Raw genomic sequence first — 24,981 nt, 5'->3', positions numbered from 1 at the left:
CTATGGTGAGCTGTTGTGATGTCTAAACCCAGCATGGTTTCCACAGGAAAGCTTATTTTTCACAAACAACCCACCCTGTGAATCTATGGCTTGCTGTTGGGTTGTTCAGGATGGCTTGTTTTCAGGGTGGCTAGTTATGACATTCAAAACCAGCAGGGAGACTTTCATCATGGGCTCTTGGGAATGGCTCGAGTGGCGAAAACCCCGGCCACTCTTCATGATCTCACTAGTGCTGCTACCATCTTTCCTCTTCCCTTCTCAGTACTGTCTAGCCCATGCTCCTAAATATCAAGAGGAAAGGGCACTGGAGAGTGGCCTGAATGCGTTGTCAACTAATTTTTGTCTGCACATTCGAAACTCCGAGACTATAAAATTTGCGTAATTTCTCCTCTCCTTTACTGCTTTGCCATGAAATTTGCATATATGGGAGAGGGCCTCCTCGGTGGCTGCTCCAGTGCTTTGGAACTCTCTTCCCGGGGAAGCTAGACTGGCTCCCTCCTTGATGGGCTTTCGGAAGCAGGCAAAAAATTGTTTGTTCGAGCAGGCCTTTGGAGAATAATCTGGTCCTCCGTCTATGTTAAAGACTTGTAAAGTTTATGTTTTAATATTGTAATTTTTTTTGGTACATTTCTTTTCCTAGGTTTAAAATGTATTATGTTTAAAATTTTGTAAGGCCGCCTTGAGGCCCAGTATTGGGCAAAAGGCGGGATATAAATAAATAAATAAATAAATAATTTAACTGATCCTTCTCGCTGCTCTACCTTGAAATGTGCATATTTTTTTCTGTTGGAATTTGTGCATTTTTACCAGTCCCTCTCCCTCTCTGCTCTGCCTTGAAATTTGTACATCTTTACCAATCTCGTCTGCTCTGTAGCAGTGTACACTGCTCTATAAAGACACTCTGTATCCCATCTGACAGCTAACAATGGTGATCAGTGGAGGGAAGTGACAAGAACAAAGTGGGGTGGAGGGGAGCCAAAAGCAGCTGGTGGCTGCAGGAGTAGTAACTTTTCAGGCAGGTGTAGTTGGTACTACATGAAGCAGATAGTACATGACAATTTGTTTTAAAAAAAAATCTACTAAGGCAAGTGTTGAAGTGGAGGATGAAATTGAAAAGGGCATTGACATCAGGGGATAATGGTATGCTGGGCTAAATAGTGGACAAGCAGTCTCCTCCCCACCCCTCTGCATTTTTAAAAACGTTTACAGACATGTTACCATGTTTATAAGGGCTCAGAAAATTCATTCCATTTGGTGATCTGATGCGGGTGGGAGGGAGTTTCCCTCAGTAGCCAACACCCTAGTGGACCACTTGCAGAAAGGGTGCTGGTGTAGGGACGGAAGAAATGAGGACCTCTGCTGCAAAGGCACCTGGGATATGTATTGGGAGCTGGCAGAAGGACTGAAGGGGACGGAGGAGACGTCCTGCCTTCTTGGGAGACAATAACAAGGCCTGCTAAGTAATCTACAAAGCTTTATTCAAACATCTCTTCCCACCTGAAGAGAGTCTAATCTCTAGGAACTCCCCCCTATGCAAACTAAGCGAGACAATTGTCTTTTCACGAAGAATGGAAAGCCTTTTCCTAAGACGCGTTAACTTCAGAGAGACTAGTTCTGAGGCAGTTTCTGACAGGATGCGAGCTGGGCTGACTTTCTCTCGCCTTCTTTTAGCTCCGCCTGTTTTAATCTGCAGCGTACTCTAGGATCAGCTAGCCTGTCCATGCTCTCTCCTTCGGAAGAATGTTGGCTTCCCACTGACTGTGTATTATTTGCCCTTGACGAGATAAACTCTGGGGAGAGTTTACTCCCAGATGGTGAAGGGCCCATGAGAGCTTTCTCCCCCACTGGTACAGGCTGGCCTGTTTCTGGCGCCGACTCCTCTACTTCAGGGTCTGATTCTGATTGTTCACCTGAAACACCTTCCAACCCAGGGAGTGCAGAGCTAGACATCCCATAACCCATGGAAAACTGCAGAGTATCCAACTGTCTGTTGAGTTAGTGAGCAAACAACCAACTCATGGTGGCTTATTCTCAAGGTGGGCTTAGCATGACATGCGAATTCACCCAATAATTCCTTCTCAGTCCACATTCATAGGATTGCACTTAGTAATGTACAGAGTTTGCAACTGCAATTTCTCAATTTCTGATGTTTCTATAATTGTTTTAACCCTAAGGAACAGAATCTTGTATACTTTTTAATGTTTACTATTTTTAACTGTTGTAAACCGCCCAGAGAGCTTCGGCTGTGGGGCTTTATATAAATGTAATAAATAAATAAAATATAAATAAATAAATGATACCTTATACAATGGAACATTGGCGGGGAGGTTAAAAAATGACATTTTTTCTTTTCTTTTAAAAAACAGATTTCTTTTTTAAAAAAACATTTGAACTTTAGTAACATTCTGTTATTAAAAATTGTCTACTTTAAAATGCTGTCTGTATTCAATACCAACATCTTAAAGCAACACCTACACTTTTAATCTCTTAAAACAGTATCCATGCCCCAGTGTGAAAACACATACTATGTAAAGAATGAATCATGAATAAAATGTTGGCCTTCTGAGGTTAAACATTATAAATAAGGTAGAATATATTTATTGTGTGCTACATTTAGAATTATGAGACAGAGAATAGAAGAAAGGAATTCACAAGTCAGCAAAGACATTGGGATCTAACTCCAGCTTCGTTCTGTATTTCACCCAACCAAGCTTAAATTGCATCCCATAGGAGAAAAAATGTATTCCTCCCCCACCCAAAATAAAAAATTACCAGCCCTTGTTTCTGTAAAATCCTTGGCATTTGGTCTACAATAAATTGTGACAATTACCATTCTTGCACACACACACACACACACACATATATATTATACACAGAGAGAGAGAGAGGGAGAGAAAGAGGGGGGGCAAACAAAAATCGATACTTTGAAATAAAAAACAATTTGCTTATTTTACGTGTGTCATTAATTTCTAGTTACTGCCCCAGTGCAGACACAAACAAACTATAGTTGTTTATTAAATAAGCAATATATTGTGTACCTTACTAGTACTAAGATAAAGGTCAGTTGGGGGTGGGCGGAATGTACAAACAAGGTGGGCTGATTTAAATCAAGGTGATAAATTGTATTTAGGGAGTTACCAAATGCACCCGTCCTCAATTTTTCTGACTCTCTCACAGTGTTCTGTTCTCCTTCTGCAGTGATGAGGGTTTAGCATTGTTTAGGTGCTGGTGAGCTCTGGGCTGCAGGGTTCACCAGTGAATTAGCATGTTTCAGCAAGATCAGGTTTCAGGAACAGGAATAGGACAGCACCCTAGAAAGCTTTAAGTAGTGCTGAAGCAAGGCAGATTTGCCTGTATGTTTCTCTAAGAAGGAGCAGGGCAAGACTGAGCCTTAAATAAGAATGAAATTATATTTAGGCTGGCCTTGACTCTATACTGGCTGAGGCTTTGTCACTTAAAGGGGCCTGAGTTGTTTTAGCAATGATGTGGGAGTGGCTGTGGCATGCTACTGTCCCCATGTCCTGACTTCTCATAGTTCTCCTAGGGTTTTTCTGGGTCCAGGGGAAATGGAAGCTATATTTCTGTGTCCTCTTCCATTAATTCTGGAGGGGTTGGGATCCTCTGAGGATGAGGGTTCACAGTCCTGGGCCTCAGCTCGCATGACGGAGGGGTGAAGATCCCGTGATATTTTTAACGCGAGATCTCCCCCTCTGTTTACACGCAGTGCACAATGACCTCGAAGGGAGAGGACATCGCACCCGCCATTTTTTTCTGTTAAAGAAGAGCGCACGAATGCTCATGCGCAAAAGGTCAGTTTTTTTATTTTAAATAATTTCCCCCGCTCCCCCCACTGCATCCATTGTGCGTGGGCCCCACCTGCTCGCGAGTAACCGCAACGAGCTGGGACAAACTGCGATGCCCGCACACACGTTCTGCGGTTTCGGGATCATAGAATCATAGAATAGCAGAGTTGGAAGGGGCCATCAAGTCCAACCCCCTGCTCAGTGCAGGAATCCACCCTAAAGCATCCCTAACAGATGGTAGTCCAGCTGCCTCTTGAAGGCCTCTAGTGTGGGAGAGCCCACAACCTCCCTAGGGAACTGGTTCCATTGTCGTACTGCTCTAACAGTCAGGAGGTTTTTCCTGAAGTCCAGCTGGAATCTGGCTTCCTTTAACTTGAGCCCGTTATTCCGTGTCCTGCACTCTGGGAGAATCGAGAAGAGATCCTGGCCCTCCTCTGTGTGACAACCTTTTAAGTTTTTGAAGAGTGTTATCATGTCTCCCCTCAGTCTTCTCTTCTCCAGGCTAAACATGCCCAAGACCGTGGAAAAAGTGGGCTCAAAGGCTAGGGCGAGATCCTGGGGCAAGGGAGGGATCATACCTCCCTGATCCCAGGATCCTCTGTGCATCATGAAGGCAGATGCACAGAGACAATCCCAGGGATTGCCCTGGGATATCATCCTGTCTAGCTATGCCCTCGGTCTATAACATCCAGTTGGTTAAGTTGAGAGATTTTCTGGGGGAACCCAAGCCAAGCCAGTGCTGCTCTTAGCAGCATCTAGATGATTTTTTTTAGCCAAATGTCTCCTTGCCACAATGCTACATGGGTGATGTAGTGTTGTGATAAGGAGATGTCTGGTTAAAAACAAAAACTGCCCCAAAGCGCAACAGCAGGAGCAGAGCCACTGCTGCTGCAAAACAGATGGCACGAAATCAGGTGACACGAAATGTGGTTCTACTGCTAATCTAGAAATAACTAATCTATGAGCATCTCAAGGTTATAGTTCTTCTGTGAATCTTCAGATATAAATGGGGAACTTTTAGTGAATTTGTTGAATAGGGAAAGACTTTGGTTTGGTGGCTTGTTCTAGAAATAATCTACAAGTATCTCAAAGTTATAGTTCTTTTCTGAATCTTCAGGTACAAAGAAATTTCAGTGAAAATATTTAATAGGGAAACGTTTCTTTTTCTTTTTTTCTTTTTAAAAAGTCTTCTTATTGACTTCTAGCCAATTGCTATAGCAGTTCAAGCTTACAGAAGGTAATAATATGGAAGGTACAGTAATGTCAAACTGACTTTATATTGACTTTGTGAGCAGTTCCATCGATGGCTATTTTACTGGCAGGCAGACTTTAGTATTCTGCTGCACAGGCAAACCCCACCAGTTCTGAGATAAAGAGCAGTGGAAAAAATGGAAGTCGTGCACAACCAAATCAGATTGATTTTTAAATAATCAAGAAAAAAAATCAAGTTAAATCAAGTTTCCCATTTGCACTTTAGATAATTCTTTTACAAATGGTGCATAGCAATTGCTTGATACTGTTAAAATGTTGATCAATAGCTAAACTGAGCTGTTATATCACCAAGCAGGATATACTATTTATTATTTTTTAAATAAATGAGACAAAACTATTTTAGATTGCATCACAGTAATTGAGATATAACCCCGACTCCAGTAGACACCACTAGAACAACCTATTGAGCACACCTGAGTGATCTTGTACTCCAAATTTATGCCCTGAGCATCTATAGTTTGTTTAGTTGTCAAAAGATGAATATTTATGACTAATAGTCACGTTTAAATCCCATACTATGGGGAACAATATTTTATCTCCCAAGTAAATATTAGCTTTTGTTTCTGGAAAATTCTGGTTATTTGGCCTACAAAAAATTGGTGTTCTTATACATCTGCACAGAAATCGAGGCAAATTGGAAATCCATATTTTGAAATAAAACTAGGATTAAGCTTGAAACTCTCAGATGAGAACATTTGGCTGGAATTTGGCAATTAAGCAGGGGATGAAATTTCCCCCCTAACCAGCTTCCTTCAGTATTGGAAACACTTACTGAAGCTGACCGGGTATATTGACCCATGATTCATGTTTATAAATACTTATTATCAGTGAATAAATATGATCCATGGGGTCTTCAACAGAAATGGAACAAGGAATTGGAATATTTTATTTTGTCTAATCAATGGACTGCCATTTTGGTGTTGGTATCTGATGTGTATGGACCTCCAATTAAATCTTATTCAGGGAAAACTTTTGATTCTGGACATCACAATGCCTCCTTAACAAAGGTTAGTCTAACTTGGCTAATTGTTGGAAGTATCACTTTTTGTGTTCATATCTCCTGTAAATGCCCAATAGTTGCCTCCTTTTGGGAGGAAGGCATCAGACAGATAAACTTTGTATTGGAAAGCTCTTTAATATTTTCTGATGTACATGTTTTCTTAAATTATATATCTGCTTCTTGGAATGTAACACATGGTCCTTTTTAGACCTTTTTAGACCTTTTTATTCTCCCAACATTTTAACAATCTATAAATTTTAAATAACATGGTTTTAAATTTGTAATTTTGCATTGCTGCTGTTTTTATCTGGTTGAGCTTTTATATGGTATTTTATATTATGGTTTTATACTGTTGTTTTATATGTTGAATGGTTTTAATTTTTGTGAACCGCCCAGAGAGCTCCAGCTATTGGGCGGTATAGAAATGTAATAAATAAATAAATAAATAAATAAATGGTCAGCATAAATGGAGTTTTGGATATTTGGATATTTTGTCTGTCTTTACTGAAGTTTATTTGTAATTTACTTTTTTCCTCCTTTTCGAATATTGTAATATTTGAAACTAAGGATTTTAAAGTACGTAGTTACACTTGCATTTTTTATTGGTTTTGTTTTTGTTGAAACTTACAATAAAATTGATTTTAAAAAACCCTCCTTAACTCATTCAATCTCAGGTTGTCTAAAACTATCTTAGTTCTTTGCAGGAGGGTTGTTTTTTAATTTAAGGGCCCATAATTTATGGCTTAAAGTTTTACTTACCTCTGTTATATGTGGATTAGGATTAAACCCACACAAACTGCAGACTACAGTTTGACACTGAGTGCACGTATTGTAATTGGCCTTTTCAGGAGTGTGCAACAGCAGTTCAGTAGTTGTGCAAAGAGGACAAAATGTTTTCTTTGGAGCTGGTCCTCCAGGCTGAGATGCCTGCTGAGACGAAGCTGCACGTTGTTTCTGGGAAGGTCCAGGCTGTTTATCGGTAGGTTTTGTAGGTCCAGCCTGCTGCTGTGGTTGCTCTGTAGGCCTAGCCTGTTGAACTGATGGCTTTGCAGACCCTCCGGGCTGCTGTAAGGGTTGCTTTACGGGACCTCCTGGCTGGGGAGCTGGCTTTGCAGGACCTCCTGACTGCTGAGATGATTGTTTGCTGGGCCCTGCTGACTGGGGAGCAGCCTTTGCAGGCCCTCCTGGCTGCTGAGATAGCTGCTTACCAGGTTGTATTCCTTGCTGGGCTGCTGGCTTTGTAGGACCAGGTGCCGGGGAGGATGTTTTAGCAGCATCAAGTTGTTGCGATGATGCTTTCGCTGCTCCTGGTTGTTGTGGTGAAGGTTTTGCAGGACTCTGTTGTTGAATAGGTTTTGTAGACTCTGGTTGTTGGGACTGAGATTTTGGTGGTCCTTGCTGTTTTGCTTCTTCTGACTGTGGGCCTGTTGGTTGGCTAGGCCCTGGTTTCAGAGCCTGTTTAGGCACTCCAGGTTGCTGCTGCTGCTGCACCTGTTTGGAAGGTCCTGTTTTCTGTGGGGTTGGTTTGACAGTCCCCTGTTGTGAACCTGTTGGCTTTGGAGATGGTTGTTGTGCTGGCTGCTTGATGGGTCCTTTTTGTTGTTCAGGTTTATCCTGTTCCTTCTGAATGGGTTTCTGTTTCTTGGCAGCTTCTTCCTGGGCTGTATCCGAGTCAGATATCAAATCAAAAGGGTTGAATTTGTTTACAACAGAAGTGACTGCGCCAAATGGGTTGGCATCTGAGAGGAAGCTGGGCATCATACTTGGCTTTTGATCTTCTTTGAAATCAGTCCTCGATTTAGACTGTCTCAAACTCGTGGAAGATGGGCTCCTTCCAGGCACCCGCTGCTCTGTTTTCAATGTGTCGACTGTTCTGCTTTTGCTTAGAGTTTGTGGCAGAGGATCTGGAGGCTTGCCTGGCTGCCTTGGATGGGGACTGCTGTCAAGCTGAGCATGTCTACAAAGGGAAAGATATGATTATATAAGCACAAGTTAACCATACGTTCAGGTGACAAAATAGGGTGAAACTTTAATTTCTGTAGAGACCCAAAAGGAAATCTAAAAAAAAATAATATTAAAAATTTAAAGCCAACTTAATGCCATAAGTAAATGTCCAGATGTTCTCTTCATTTCCCATTATTTACATGTTGAGGGCATTTTCCCAACTGCAAGTGTAAATGTCCTAAAATTTAAATGTAAATGTCCAATAGTCAAATTTCTAACATTTACTGTAACATGTTAGTGGCACAGTACTTTTAAAGTGCAATTTGGAAAGCATAGAATCATAGAGTTGGAAAGGGCGTAAAAGGCCATCGAGTCCAACCCCCTGCTCAATGAAGGAATCCACACTTGACAAATGGTTGTCCAGTTGCCTCTTGAATGCTTCTAGTGTGGGAGAGCCCACAACCTCCCTAGGTAACTGGTTCCATTGTCGTACTGCTCTAACAGTCAGGAGTTTAAGCTATGTGACTTGACGTGCTATATGTTAATGCTATATGGAATGAAAATACAAACTGATCAAAGAAATATCTAAGTTGAGAACATGCCCTCTCCAAAAAGATTGGGTGAAGGAATTTTCTGTGCCTTCTCCCACAACTCTATGCAGGTTACCTTGGGCAGTACAATCCAAGTCCATAGATAAAATCAAAGCAATCTTTTTGAGGAAAAGGCTAAACCAAATGTCACTTTTGAAGAAGCAATAATATAGCAAATTGGGCTTACTATTTTAGGTTTAACAATATCCCGAGTCAAATACATTCTACCAACCGATTGTTGTGGCCCATGAGGGGTTTTGTTTGTTTGTTTTAAAGCTCTGGTGACTGCAATGCATGGTTTATGGGCTGCATCTGGCTCAGTGGGTCGTAATTTGCGCAGGCTTTGATATTCAGAAGGGTATTTGAAACTCAGCTGTGCAGCAAGGAAAGGTCATAAAAAACAAGGTATTTTTTAATTACAGCAGAATCTATAATGCCAGATGAAAACTGCCCAAAAAAAAAAATTAAGCAAAAGTTAATAAAATACTTATTTTTTAATTCATAATGAACTTGAAAAGATTGGTTTGGGTTATGAAACACCTCCATATAAAGGCCTCTTGTTGTAGCAGAAATACAGTGTTCTGAAGAATCACAGAATAGAGTTGGAAGGGGCCTATAGGGCCATTGAGTCCAACCCCCCGCTCAGTGCAGGAATCCACCTTAAAGCATCCCTGACAGATGGTTGTCTAGCTGCCTCTTGAAGGCCTCTAGTGTGGGAGAGCCCACCATCTCCCTAGGTAACTGGTTCCATTGTCGTACTGCTCTATCAATCAACGTTCACAGAATTGTAGAATAGTAGAGTTGGAAGGGGCCTATAGGGCCATCGAGTCCAACCCCCTGCTCAATGCAGGAATCCACCTTAAAGCATGACTGACAAGTGGTTGTCCAGCTGCTTCTTGAAGGCCTTTAGTGTGGGAGAGCCCATCACCTCCCTAGGTAACTGGTCCCATTGTCATACTGCTCTAACAGTCAGGAAGTTTTTCCTGATGTCCAGCCGGAATCTGGCTTCCTGTAACTTGAACCCATTATTCCATGTCCTGCACTCTGGGATGTTGCTACCTCTTTGGAAAAAAGCCAGAAGGAAACTACTCCATTCAGAAGAGTACTGTATTGTTGCTGAAAGATTGAGATGCATTGTATTTTTCTCTTTCTGGAGGGCACAATGTTCCTCAGCACTTTCACTGTGCCGTGAGTTATGTTTTTACATTTTCAGCATCTACAGTTATATAGAGCCCCACTTGTCCAGAGACATTATTCCCTACTGCACATTAATTTTTAAAAATGGCACTCATTATATTTAACCTATTAAAAATTCCCAGCTCTGAGAACAATAAAAACAAAGTGACTCTGCAATAATTTTTAATTAAGCGTTTCATCAGAAATGAACTGCTTCAGTTGTATAAATAGCAATAACATGCTATATTAGAATTCTCTAAATGCCAAAGTACGTTATTTTAATTGGTTAATATTTTCAGTTGGCATGTTCTTTATTATCGTGGATTATTCCTGGAGAACTTCCAAATTAGTTTTCCATTTCTAAATTCTTCTGAGGCATGTCTGCCACATATATCATACAGGTTCTATCGTAAAGCTGTTTATGGCAACCATTTATCTTTGAGAGAGCATTACTTCAGGCGATGACCTGGGGACTCCAACATATGCATGAACTATAGGGTCTATAGGGGTTTGCCCAGTCTCATCTACCACCAGAGGAATGACCTATGCAAACAGTGGAGAATCACTGATTCTCCTTAATAGCAAGTGAGAACAGAGGACCTGAGATCATGTACCAATTCTGCTACTAAATCGACTAATTCCATACCGGGCAAAACAAGCTTTCCTGCAATCCTCAATGGGTCATACTTTAGTGTCAGCATGATTAGAATTATGCTGCACATTTCTTATTTAAAGGGGAAAGAAACAACCTTTTAAACCTCTTGATGGGGTAACATATTGCCTGGCACTTTATGGACTTACCTGTCAACCATATGAATAATAGATTTGACTGGCATTATGCAGCGTTTAGCCTCTGCCATTTATTTGGGATGAGGAGGAAAAGAAGGCAACAGGGGGAAAAAGGTGGACAGGGATAACCATAAGGATGAGGGAGGGAAAAACTGCAGTTCTAATTCTAGGGAGGCTGGCTCCTATCTCTGGCTTTGCTGGGTGAGACCTGAGGTTAGTTAAATAGCTGTCACTTCCCTCTGGCTCACTGGCTTTCAAAACTGGCCAAGCCCAAGGATCCCTGTGGCTTCTGTTTTGCCTTACTGCATCCCCAGGAACCAGGTATCTAGCTTGCTGCTGTGCTTGCTGCTCCGACTGCACCTGCAGGAGTAGAGAGTACCCAGAGCCTACTAGTGTCTGCCTGCTGTGACCAGGAAGGAAAGAGTCAAGCTGTTTACTAAAGGGATGAAGCCCCACCCTGTTCCCATCACCGCTGACTCCTGGCTCTGGTTCCATCTGGGGTGCAGGTTTGGTTGGCTGGCTGCATAAGGCAGAATGGTTAGCTATTCAGAGGGCCCATCTCATGAAAAGAATCCTGCCCCTTATTCCCATCAGAAGGAAATGAGCTCCCCAACTAAACAGATGGTTAGAGCCATCATGTCGCTGTATAGGAGGGTTTTTAGAATCAGATGAAGATGTTTCATAAAGGACCATTACATTATTCACAGAAGGCAAGAATGCAATTCTTACAGCTGGTAAAAAATAATAATATTGTGGCTGTAGTCCTATGGAGAATCAAATTCATCATCAGATCGTGGATTCTGAAAGTACTATCCTGGAAAAAAAATACCGAGGAACAAAGAAAGGGGACCAGACATAGATAGGGCAATCCCACCTAACCTCCTTTTTTTTTTTAAAAAAAAAAAACACAACACACCATTTTACTTCTTTTTGATTTTTAAAACTATATACATCTGTAAACTGCTTGGAAATATGATACAAGTGCTATTGAAAATCTGGGGGGAGGGGTCTGTTAGGCTCTGAGTTTACCTGGTTAATAAATGAGCAAAGGTTTTAATTTTGTAACATTTTAAAATATTTTATTTTCTCTTTGCGTAAGGAATCTTTTACACAAAGACTACTGTAGCAGACTGGCTGGTGCGGGGGGATAAATTTTAATATATCTTCCAACACCAACAGGTACAATCAGTACTGCAGGTGCTTTGACTTGTCTTCTCGCCATTAAGTTTAGATGAAGTTGTCAAGACGGTGAGGCTGAATCTATGTAAGCTTCCTCATTATAATTTAATTTCAGGTTGGTGGCTCTACATGGTTTTAGATTAGAGCTATGAAGCTAAGGGAGCAATCACATGTATAAAGGATATTTTCTCCCTCTAATCTAATACCCAGAAGAAACGGCAATTTGCAGATACAGTATATAAATACAATATTTATACAACGTAGCACAATGTAAATTGTATAGAAAATAAATGAATAATACCAGAATTCAAGGATAAAGTACTTTCTTCACACATCATAATCTTATGAAATTTCATTAGTACAAGGTGTGGTAATGGCCACTAAACTTATTTAGCCTTTTAAAAGCCATAGGAATCAGACAAATAGATGAAAGACAAGCCTATTAACGATTACTAGCCATGATTGCCAAAATGAGCCTCCACGTATAGAGGCAGTATATCTCTGAATATCAGATAATGACAACAAAGAACAGAGGAAGGCCATAATTTTCATGGTCTCTTTGTGAGCCACCAGGAGTATCTGACTAGCCACTATTGGAAGGAATCACAACGTTTGACGAGGTAAATCTTGGTGTGATCTGGTAACACAGATATTACACCAGTAATTAAGATCTTGACAAAAAAACATCCAGAAGAATTATTAACTTCAGCATTAATCAGTCCATCCTATAGAAAGAACTTTCAGGCAAGAATAGTAGATGCCACCAAATTCTACTAAAAACGGTGAGAAAACAAGGCCAGAAGCCTTGATATACCTCTGTATGTAGCGTGGTTCTTGCAAGTGAACTGCATGATAGGATTGGAATAATGTATGTGCCTGAATGTGCTGTAATGCTAAAACTGTTATATCAGCAAGGAAATGTTTAATTAGAATTCGTAACCATCAAGACCGCTTGATAAGCTAGCTTGATAAGGAGCTAGCTTGATAAGGAGGACTGACCATCCAGGTCAATCTGACATTGCCAGAAGCATTATGGGCCACCTGTTGATAAAGTAAAATGAAGAAGTTTTTTTTAATCTGTCTTTGTTTTGCTTTAGAACTTTGCTAACTGCTAATTGGTTAAGATGCTACTATGTCTAAATATACCTGTTTTTCACACTGAAGTTCTTTGTCTGTAAGACTATCTCCATACATATAATAATAATAAAATTTATTTCTTACCCGCCTCTCCATTTTGATCGAGGCAGAGAACAACAGTAAATATAAAATACATAAAACTGAATTAAGAACATAATATACATTGCTAAAACATCCTAAAAACATCCTAAAATTCCACTGGATAGGCCTGCCAGAAGAGATCAGTCTTGATAGCTTTCTTGAATGCTAATAGACTGTCAAGTTGACGAATCTCCTCCGGCAGGCTATTCCACAGTCTGGGAGCAGCAGAAGAGAAGGTCCTCTGGGTAATACCCGTCAGCCTAACATTGACTGACTGAAGTAGATTCTTCCCAGAGGACCTGAGTATGCAAGGCAGATTGTACCGGAGAAGGCGATCCCACAGGTAGCCCGGACCCAAGCTATGTAGGGCTTTACAGGTGATAACCAACATTTTATAGGGGGGAGAGAAAGATAGGGAATGATTTGCCAGGAACTGCATGTTTCAAGAAAATCTCTGTGCAAAGACCAAAGAGGATTTTCTAGCTGCAACTATTGACATCATAACACCAAAAACAGCCCTTCTTCCTTGCAGCAGAATCTATCAATAGGATTTTACTTATTAGTTATCTGTGGACTCAAAAGAACTAGTTGCCATATGCAAATACTTACTGCTGGTATTGGTCAATGACCGTAATAAATATTCATTCATTCATATGCAAATACAGATTCTTCGTTTACAAAATAACTTTTCTGTATGAGAATTTTCTGTATGCAAGACAAATTCATTTCAGTTCATTTTTGATGAGTATTTATAATAATAATAATAATAATAATAATAATAATAATAATAATAAATTTATTTCTTGCCCGCCTCTCCATTTTGATCGAGGCGGGGAACAACAATAAATGATAAAATACATAATAATTAAAACATAATATACATTCGTTTTTACCTACTGAGCCAATTCTGGTTGTGCTTTCATATTATATTTTATATAATGGTTTTGTACTGTTTGTTTTATAGTTTGAATGGTTTTAGTTTTTGTGAACTGCCCAGAGGGCTTCAGCTATTGGGCGGTGTAAAAATGCAATAAATAAATAAATAAATAAACGTGGTCTCGAACACAGTCTGCAATTAAATCTGTACATTTCTGAAATGTGATTCCTGAACCAAAAAAAAATGTGTTTGACCGCATGCATACATTTAAAAAATGTGCTTGAAAAGATGTGTACTTTTGAAAAATGTGCACAAACTTGCTTCAGTCAATGGATGAAGAATGTATACATTTCAAAGATGGACACGAGTGATGAAAAAATACCCCTGAAAATAGGCAAAATGTTCATGCGAAAAGAAAAACAAAGATTTGCAATCCGATATGATGCAGATATGATAAAGAATGGGCTTTGGGGTAGAATTTGGAGTTTCCTGCCAAACTTGAGTTTTGTTTGTACACATATCCCTACTTTTCTGACACTAGCATACTGAAGTAGGGATTTTTTCAGCAGTCCAGAAAAATTGAAGGCCAAGACTGTTCAACTGATCTTTCAAAAGAGCTGTATAATGGATTTCATAACTCTGTAAAACTCCAATCCTAATCATGTCTACCTATAAAACAAAGGGTTGACATACTGATTGGCTTTCAATTTTTACCTTTGGTTCACGTTCAGACATTGAAGAAAATGATCAAAGGTGCCATAGAAGCCTGATTTAATTTTTAAACTATTAGTTCTAAATCTTTAGTGAAATATTTGGATACTCCTCACCAGTTTCTTCTGTGAATTTGGCAGGTCTCTTGTTTCTGGGCCATTGTCAATAGAAACAAAATTCTTTGAGTAACAGTACTGCTGTGGATATATTTGATGCAGCATGGCAAGGTAGTATTTTTTTTTTAAAAAAAAACTGGGTTAGTGAACAACTTGGATACACACTACTGCTTAATGTTAATTCAGTACAACTAAGTGTAATCTGTATCAGTACATAAAAACTCATTTAAGTAGTTTCGGAAAATGAGGTGTCTCCCTGGAAAAGCTAACCTTTTTTCCTGCGCTGCACTGCTTCCAAATTCATACCTCTAAAATAGCTTTGTGCAGCCTAAATCATTCCCTGTTAATCATTTGGAACAGCAGACACTGAATATCCCTATAATACTATCCTGCAGATAAAAGGTGCAGTGTTTCAGTATAGTCAGCACCCATAACTTTGAGCTATGGGACATGATATAAGAACAAGATACTGCCGGAACTTAAAGCGTGTTCCCCCACCCACCCGAGGTAAAAAAACACCCCCCAAAAAACACCCTGTGTTAGCAAATTTGTAACAGCCTATTCAGACAAACACTGGCTGCATTTGAACTCTCATGAACAGATGTGTGAACAGAATTCACTGAAAAGTACAGAATCAGAGGAGATATTAACCTCTGTCTATGGTGTTAGATGTGTCATGATTTATTTTGCACATGTAAGTCACCACATGATGAACATCCATCTATGAACAGGGTTACAGTTCCCCGAATGTGCACAATGAAAGTCAAGTCACTAAGAGTTCTATGAACCAGCTGATAAACGATGTCATGATTTAAGAATACTACTGGAAACTCATTGAGTCCATCATGCTTTCTTGGCCCATTGAAGTACTAGCATTTCTAGAAAACCCTGACAAGCTCAGTCAAACGAATGGAAGCAGGCTATGGAGACTATAACTTACTATCTTTCACTGAAAATGGCTGAGGATAGAAAGCCAGCATTTCCTTGGAATGGGTCTAAAGATGTGTTTGAGTGATATCATGCATTTTAGAACCTTTAAATACAATTATAAAAGCAGTTTCAACACTCTCAGCCTCATTGAGGGACATAGAAAAACTTATCCCACAATAAGTTTGTTAATCTTTAAGGCACCAAAAAAGACATTGTTGCTTTTTCTACATGAGACTAGCATGGCGGCTACTCTTCTGGAATGTAGTGCAGTGCAGCTCAATCATAAACATGTTTACACCCAATCAGCTATTTATAAACTTAGTTTAAACTTAGCTATCTTTAAACTTAAACTTAGTTTGATCTTCCTAAAAAAGCGGTTCTCAACCTTTTTTGCTCCATTCCTCCCTTTCACCATTGTTCAGAATATAATTTCCCCCTTCCCAAGACAGTCTAACACAAAAGGTGCATGCCAAATAATATGCATATAATATTGAAAATCTTTTATTTTTTCCCTATATTAGTCCCATTTAAAGGGGACAACACAAAGCATGGCCCCTTTTACATTCTCAGCTCCCATGCTTTGCGTTGCCCCTTTAAATGGGTTGCTTGAAACTTCTAGGATTGCAAGGGAGGGAGGGAGGCAAGGAAAAGAGAGCAAAGGCCTGGCTTTTGCAGACGACATGACACTTTTCTGGGACTTTTTAATAACATGTGTAGGAAGATATTTATTTATTTATTTTATTACATTTTTATACCACCCAATAGCCAAAGCTGTCTGGGAGGTTCACAAAAATTAAATAATCTACAGGACATCATATTTTGCTGAATAGTGGTCCCAATTTTCCCCCGGAATCCTAAAATCCCCTCCCTGGGGGAGGGAATTCCCCCCTTGTTGAGAACCCATGTCCTAAAACCAATGTTTTAAAAGGTATGGCTCCTTTGTAAAAAAAAAAAAAAAAAATGCTGCCCAGAACACTTTTGAATTAAACTCAAATTCATTTTCAACTTCTGTGAATTACTAGGTCCAGATCATTACTGTTTAGATCTGATTTGACAACATGGAGTATATACAAGCTTAGAAGTGTCAACTTGCTGCCTAGCAACCATCTTCCATTCCCTTAACCCCAGGTATACATCAAAGAACATGAGTTTTAAAAAGCATGCATTATGATTTGCTTGCCAAAACTTCATCATTATCCTCTCATCATTTTCATCTGGTCTTGGCCACAGCACCCTAAAAGTGCATTTTAAGAATAACTTATTTAAAGCTGATAAAAAATATCTCAGGCATGAGGCAAAACCAAAGGTTCCCAAATTCAGCAGAGGCCACTCATTCTTATCCCTGGCCTAAAGTGTATCAGAGCATAAAATAGGAGATGAAAGCCGTCAACATTTAACAACTTATCTCATAAAATGGCAGAAGGTTCATTGCTTACTCTGTTACTAATTTGTAACGAGATGCATTTCTTCTCTTCCTATCTAAATTGCCCTAGATTTTGTTTTACTGAAGAGTGGTATAACAATATCTATCTTAAATACGTACATGATATTTCTGAAGATATAACTTTCTTAATAGAGTAGAAGTCTTATTAACTCTGGCAATCCTTAGCCACCAAGTGGAGAACTCCATTTTCTGCTATTTGCCACTAATCTAACATTTGTGGAATAAGAATAATTCATTGCATGGCACCACATTATAATAGGCTGGTTCAGGTGTAACACTAAGACCTTTTCCTGCCCTGCCGGTACGGCTAGGGTGGGAGCAAGTTGTTGTGGGCGGGGGAGAGAGGAAATGACGTCTCACATGCCTTGCACGTTAAATGACATCGTGCGTGTGTGGGGCTTGTCTATAAAGGTGAGCCCCGTACATTTACCTGGTCTCTTTCGCTCTTCTGGCCCCCCTCCCTCCCTTATCTAGTATGGGATTAGCTAGTCGCCCCCTTTGGAGGGGGGGCTGAGTAGGAATTTTTTACCTGCCACATATTGAATGCGGTGTACAGGTTTTTTGCCTACTCCATACTGGAATTTAATATCAGTCGAGGTTGATTTGTTGACAGGGTTGTGCGGGAATCAGGATATCAGATGAGGTTGGTGAGCACTCGTTGGGCACCTTTATGGTGATTGGCAGGTTCAGAGGCCTGGTCATCAGGGGCTGCATGGCTCTCGACTCAGGATATGGCTTGCCTTTGGGAACCTCACTGTCTCACTTACTTGGGGTTTGGTGGCTCCAGGTGGGAGTGACACAGGGAGGTCTCCCCCCGAGCACACACGTGTCACTTAAGCAAGGAGCCAGGTTTTAATCCGACTCCTGGCTTGGCCGAATGGCTCGCCCTTTATGCAGGCTAGTTGCCTGGAGACAGGAATCTTGGATTCCCGCACTCTCACATGCAGATTCATGGAGGGGTGAGTTACCTCATTTAAATAAAAGAGGCCCTAGTTATACCCAAACTCTGGTGTCCATGTCGTTATTTCCTTGCTTCTCCCTCTATCTGCAACTATAGTTCAGCCTAGATGAGCGTCAGGCTGTGACACTTTCCCCTGCCATTCGTCTTCACGACTGTGAGGAAGCGTTCAGATTTCATTTGATTTTTACTTCTGTTTTACATTAACTGCAGTTTGCCATGTCATCTGAATCTTTAAACTGGTGATTTTTTAACTATGGTTGGTGGAAAAATGCAAACTTCAAACCATGAAGCTGGCTTGTTTCCACTAACCATAATTAAGATACGCCACAGTTCATGATTTGGACATAAGGCAAAACTACAGTTAATCTGAAATGGAAGGAGTGGAGAGGAAAGCATGCAAACCTGAGACTTGCTGCAGCACATTTGTAGAATGTTAAACCACCTCAATCACAATTCATGTACTTTAAGCAGATCAGAAATGTATGATATCCCATTACATATGAATTATTGCTTGTCCCGTACATGAAAGGGCATCATTTAGAATTAGCGCCATCAAGCAAACCATCATTGGTGATGAAATAGTTCAGTGCCTATCTTGGGTTTAAAGGAGGAAATGGCAAGAAAACAATAGAGTTTAATTGTACATAGAATGACCCTTATAAACAGGGCCATTACATATACAAATCAAAGCCAATGGAAATGTGAATGTGCTTGAGAGGGCACAGAAATACTTAGGGAATCCCTACGCTACTGGGCCCTGTGCACCTAAAGTTGAATTTTAAGATGCCTTTTAATAATTTGCATATATTATTATTATTATTATTTAAAAACTTTTTTAAAAATATAAATAAACTTACGAAAATATGAGTTTTTGCCAGTTTTAAAAATATTACAGTATCAGCTACTATGGACACTTCATGCTTCAGGGAGGCTCGATTGGTATATATGCTGTTATCTTTTAGGCACTGACTGAAGACTTCTTTATTTCCTAGGCTTTTTAATCACTTCTGTTGGAAGTTTTAATTGGCTTATTTGCTGTTTATAGCCTATGGTATCATTTTGTTATGAATCATCCTGAAAATTGAAGGACTATATAAAAATATTTGAAATAAATAACTAAATACACAAATTAGCTGACATAGTATTTTTCATACATGTTTTGTTTATTCATGTAGAATGGAAGGCTTTGGTATAGCTTTCTACTGAAATGTAGGGGGGAAAGTATTTTCTAGGGTTACATTTTACACTGGAATTCTAGAGTTTTGATGAAGTTAAAATCTCCAGAGACATCACAAGACTAATAATTTACTTCTATGCAATGTAGTGATAGCCACCAACTCAGACAGCTTTAAAAGGGGATTAGACAAATTCATGGAAGATAAAGGTATCAATGGCTACTACTCATGATGGCTATAGATTACTACCAGTAAGTACCAGTTGCTGTGGTCTGTGGAACTTGAGTTGGAGAGTGCTATTGTCCTCATGTTCTACTATAAACTTCCCATAGACATCTAGTTGATTACTAAGGGAATAGAATACTGGACTAGATACAGTGGTGGCCAAAATTGTGGACACTTTTTGAAATTTTCATGTTTTGCAACTTTGCATGCTTATAGAAAATGTTCTGTTTCATGAAGTTCAAAAGTTTATATATCAATTGAAAGACCTGATTCATGTAATTCAACAATCCTGCTTCTTTTCCTGGGTGTCCAATCAACGCTTTTCTTTGGTGCCACTGCTCTATTTATGATGTACGTACGTACACTTTTCATTTGAGAAATACTTCAAATATTCACACAATCTCCAACTGTGCTTCAGTTATGGAACAAACAGCAAAACTGACTTCCCCCAACTTGAAACATGATGTATCGCAGCTACTGCCGTGTGATTGGTCCCCAGAACAAGGACTGTGATTGGCCAGTAGGGTTTGCAATTCCAATCCGCTTCTTCACTCAATCACACCTGTTTGTTTTTAGACTAAAGTAGGCATAACATTTTTTTTGTACTGCAGATATTTGCATTCTGATTTTTTGTATTGAATTCAGCATTAAATTATCTTTCAATTGACATATAAACATTTGAATTTCGTGAAATAGAACATTTTCTATAAGCATGTAAAGTTGCAAAACATGAAAATTTCAAAAAGTGTCCACGATTTTGGCCACCACTGTAGGTCTTTGGTCTGATCCAGCAGGGGCTTTCTTATGTTCTTACATCAATAATAATGGCAACAATATTGCATAAATATTGGCGATTTACACCAGTTCAAGATTCTGTGGGTTTAGAGATGAAGCTAAATATATATCAACTAACTTGAGTTTATTCCTCAAATGGTGTATTTCTCTAACAATAAAGTATTGTTATATTAGGAGGGAAAGTTGCATCCCACCACTTAGGAATTGGGACAGGGGGAGGAGAATAAATACAGGAAGGGATTTAAGGTACAACTTCAAATGATAATGTATTTCAAATTAACATACTGAAGTGAAATAATTTACATGAAGTTTTAAATAACCCAAGAGAAGACCCTTCCCTTGTACGTTCAGAATGAGAACTTCCCCGTCACGCACATACACACTCATAAAAAACACAGCATACATTTCCATAACATAGAGGCAATCCACCACTGACTTCAATAAAATAGATACCAAAACCAAAGATTTAGGAATGATTTTATACTATTGATTACAGTGAGTGTTAGTGATTGACATACTAAAATAGTGTATATCTATAGTTGTGTATTATGTTAGAGGTATGTAAAGCTGAACTGAAGTACTTTGGCCACATAATGAGAAGACAGGATACCCTGAAGAAGATGCTGATGCTAGGGAAAGTGTAAGGCAAAAGGAAGAGGGGCCGACCAAAGGCAAGATGGATGGATGGATGATATTCTGGAGGTGACGGACTCGACCTTGGGGGAGCTAGGGGTGGCAACGGCCGACAGAAAGCTCTGGCGTGGGCTGGTCCATGAAGTCACAAAGAGTCAGAAGCGACTGAACGAATAAACAACAATGTAAAGCTGGTTATTTCTGTGGTGCAACTTGCTACTTTGACACTGCTTCTAATCCAAATCCGGTAGCTTGATAACTCCATAAACATACAGACAGCCTCACTGAGGCTCAGTCTATTTCCCTAAATTTCTAACTGCAGTTGTTTCCCTCTAAATCAACAGAGTGTAAAATTGACTGATTCAAAAGGCAAGTAGCTTCAGCGCTTGGCAATTTCATCACCAAGACTGCAACTGCATACCCACTCGAAAGCAAATCCCATTGAGCTCAATGGGACTTACTTCTGGCTATGGATAGTTAGGATTGCACTGCCACACAAAGTTTGTTTTTATTTTAAAGGAATATATGTAAGATTTATTTATTTATTTATTTATTTATTTAAAAAAAAAGACTTTCAGGAAATTGAATTCAGAAAAAAAAAGTCTTCAAAAATGAAGGGGAAATATGTCACCTATCATAAGTGCTACCCAATAATACTCATTACACTAATGCAAAAAAAGTACTAGGGGGTGGTTTAAGCTGTTTCAGGGTACAGTTTGCCATGCTTGGTAAATCTCCAAAACCAACGAAAGTGGAGAACATGGTTGGACAAGAGAGAGAGAGAGAGAGAGAGAAAGAGAGAGCATGTGTTCAGTGCACAGTAGCTCTACCCCAAATTCTTGTAAGTTTCTGAAAACCTAGTATCAGTAAACAATCAGATTTTTTTAAATTGGAATTTCAAGTACAATGGAAGGAGAACTATCAATCTATTTTATGTTAATTTAAATTAAAACATAAAATTCTTCTATTCTTGTAGCAGTTGTATATATAAATCCAATTGGCATTTATCGCTGGTAAAGTCAGAACATAGCTAGTGTGAAGTAGGCCCTTGAAGAAAACCCACCCCCTAAATGATTTGAACAGGAAAATACGTGGCACAGGTTTCTCTTCTGGACCTCAACAAGCACCAGAAAGAACAAGAATTAGAAATCCCCAAGGCAGCCGCCCTCTCTAGATTCCGCTCAAGAAACGCAAGCGATTTCAGCACCATGGACAGGGAAATTGAAATTACGTCCCCGCTGCTCACCAGGCGAGGTAGCAGTAAATACTCCACGGTTCAAGGAGCGGGTGGGGGGACGAGGGAGACACAAAATAATCATACGGATGTCGGTACCTCGCTACACAACACACACAGGCTGATATTTAGCAGCAAATCTAATCTCCCTAATTTGCGTTAACATAGATTTGGGAGGTTGTGGAAGGTGCAGGCGCCGACCGAACAGCCAAGGGAGCGGGATGCCCACGCAGGCTGAAACAGCCCACGGACATTAAACCAGAAGCCGCCTTCAAGCCTGGGCGATTCAAGGGCTTTCCGCCGAGAACCCGCCTTTCCAGAAGCACAAGCCACTCGGTACGGATCAAAGCTTTGCGGGCTTCCATCTTAGCTCCAGTAACCCGAGTGGAAGCTGCAGAACACATTTAAGGTGGGGTTGAAAGCATTCCGCACACCAGCTTCCCTCTTGCCTAGAAACTGAAACTAACCAGATCCACCATATAGAGCGTGGAGAAAAGGTTAAAAGATGGGGGGTTGGGGTGGTGGTGCAGTCCACTACAGAGAAGGATTAGATTCATTATGATTTTAAAGCCGTGGCAGGAAAGGCGGGGGGGGGGGTGAGTGGAAAGGCTGTCCTCGTGCAACCCCCACCCCCACCCCCACCCCCTCTCCTCACCCGTTCTGCCCACAAATGCAACAGGGGGCCGCGATGTGCAACCCCCACCTCCCTCCCCTCCCCTCCCCACCCCTCCCCACCCGGCATGGAGGTTACTGGGTGCGTGCCTCGGCGAGGGTGGCGGCTCCGCGCTGCCGGCGCCGGCCAGGTTTCCTTTGGGCAGCCCCCGCTGCGCCCTTGACATGACGGCGGCGATCTGCCTCCTCTCCTCCTCGCTCAGCTGGCTCAGATCCGCCTCCACGCCGGCTGGAATCGCGCCCTGCGAAGGGGCACCGGGTGGCAAGCCGCCCTCCGGGGCTCCGGCCGCGGCCACACCTTCGGGGAGCTCGGCCAAGCCTTCGCCGCCCTCCAAGCTCGCCTCGTTGCCCATGGCTGGAAGAGGAGCTCCCCGGCTGTTCTCCCGGGGGCGGATCGGCGGAGGGGACGTCGGAAGCGCCCCGGGCCCGGCTTTCCTGGGGGCGGTTAGACCTCAGTGGGAGCGGCGGCGGCGGCGGCGGCGGCCACCTCCATGGCTCGGAAGCGGGGCTGTCCCCTCGCTGCTGCTCGAGATAGAAAGGAGAAAAAGGACCGGGGAGCTCCCCCGCCCCTGCCCACAGAGCGCATGCTCGTTGCACAAGACGGGCGATTTCCTCTCCGCCCCTTACACACGCGCGCACGCAGAGACCGGGGGTGGGGGGTGGGAGAGAGAGAGAGAACAGCCTTCTCCACCCTGTTCTCCATCACTTAAAGGAACCGCACAGGGCATTCCTACTTTGGACACACACACGCACACACACACACACAGAGTGCACTGTTTCAGGACGAACTGTGGGTTCATTCTGAGCGATGTGCAGAGAGAGACTTGCATTTTTCAATGGGCAGGACGGATGAGAGGCCTGGGGGCTGGAAAATAAGGGGGGAAAGTGGAGTGGCAGTAATGGAACCAGAATTGGGGGGGGGCGTGTTTTTCAGGTGCTGAGTTTCTGTGACCCTGCAGGGGTCAAAATAATGATGTGTGTGTGTGTGTGTGTAGAGAAAACGACAGTGACATTATTTTAAATGTTGAGTTTAAAAATCCTAATGTGTTGTGAGCCCATTAGAATTTAGCCTGCCTCGTTGCAATAAATAACTCTGCCCTGTGTTTAGTAGGCATGTAGTGCTTAGTAATTTTGGGGTGCTTTACGTCATCATCATCATGATGCAGAGCATTCAGAGAAAGAATTATTTATTCATTTTATTATTGGGTTTATATCCCGCCTTCTTTCCTCCAAGGAATCCAAGGCAGCGTACACAATCTTCCTCCTCTCCATGTTATCCTCACAACAACCACACTGTGAGGTAGGTTGGGCTGAGAGTCTGTGACTGGCCCAAAGTCACCCGGTGGGTTTCCATGGCTAAGTGGGGACTAGAACCCGGATCTCCCAATTCCCAGTCCGACACTTTAGCCACTACACCACACTGAATTAGGAGAATTACTCCCAGGGATTCAGCTCCCTGTTGAGTGTCCTATATTCCTGGGCTTTTAACAGAGCTTTTATGTTTGCTTTTAATTGACAGCACACTTTTAAAGCCTTTTTGAGCTCTAAGTTTTATGTTTTGCTGCTGTCACTTTCTTTGCTGTCTGCATTTGTAATATCTGTATTATGGTGTTATTATGTACTGTTTTATCAGTTTACTGTAAGCTTCCTTGTGGATTTAACAAATGGAAAGTTAGAGTAAAAACTTCCAAATAAACTCCAATTTTTATGCCTTAGCATTTTTTTTGTGTTAAGTGATCAACAGAAAATGCATTAATAAAAACAAACCAACCCAAGCAAGACCCAGAATAATGTTCAACATTTAATTACTAGTCAATGAAATTATTGCAATGGCATCTGAGAAGAAATAGGTGAAATGGAGTCATAGAATCATAGAATAGTAGAGTTGGAAGGGGCCTATAAGGCCATCGTCCAACCCCCTGCTCAATACAGAAATCCACCCTAAAGCATACCTGACAGATGGTTGTCCAGCTGCCTCTTGAAGGCCTCTAGTGTGGGAGAGCCCACAACCTCCCTAGGTAGTGGTTCCATTGTCATACTGCACTAACAGTCAGGAAGTTTTTCCTGATGTCCAGCCGGAATCGGGTTTCCTGTAACTTGAGCCCGTTGTTCCGTGTCCTGCACTTTGGAAGGATCAAGAAGAGATCCTGGCCCTCCTCTGTGTGACAACCTTTTAAGTATTTGAAGAGTGCTATCATGTCTCCTCTCAATCTTCTCTTCTCCAGGCTAAACATGCC

The 24,981-nt window shown here is 41.1% G+C and overlaps 1 protein-coding gene across 1 annotated transcript in view; it reads right to left on the bottom strand.

Annotated features, from left to right (window-relative positions):
• Nucleotides 1–23,097, bottom strand: part of LOC134404308 (protein piccolo-like) — a 38,048-nt gene extending 14,951 nt beyond the window's left edge. The window contains exons 1-2 of the mRNA XM_063135022.1: nucleotides 22,835–23,097; nucleotides 6,835–8,032 (exon numbers count right to left, since the gene is read on the bottom strand). Of these exons, the coding sequence (XP_062991092.1) occupies nucleotides 6,835–8,032; nucleotides 22,835–23,097 (1,461 nt within the window). The remainder of the gene's footprint in view (nucleotides 1–6,834; nucleotides 8,033–22,834) is intronic.
• Nucleotides 23,098–24,981: the final 1,884 nt, after the last annotated feature.

Source organism: Elgaria multicarinata, chromosome 9 (assembly GCF_023053635.1).
Source record: "Elgaria multicarinata webbii isolate HBS135686 ecotype San Diego chromosome 9, rElgMul1.1.pri, whole genome shotgun sequence".
In the NCBI taxonomy this organism is placed as follows: Eukaryota; Metazoa; Chordata; class Lepidosauria; order Squamata; family Anguidae; genus Elgaria; species Elgaria multicarinata.
Note: the sequence above shows the minus strand (reverse complement) of the source record. Positions and strands in the feature narration are given on the sequence as shown.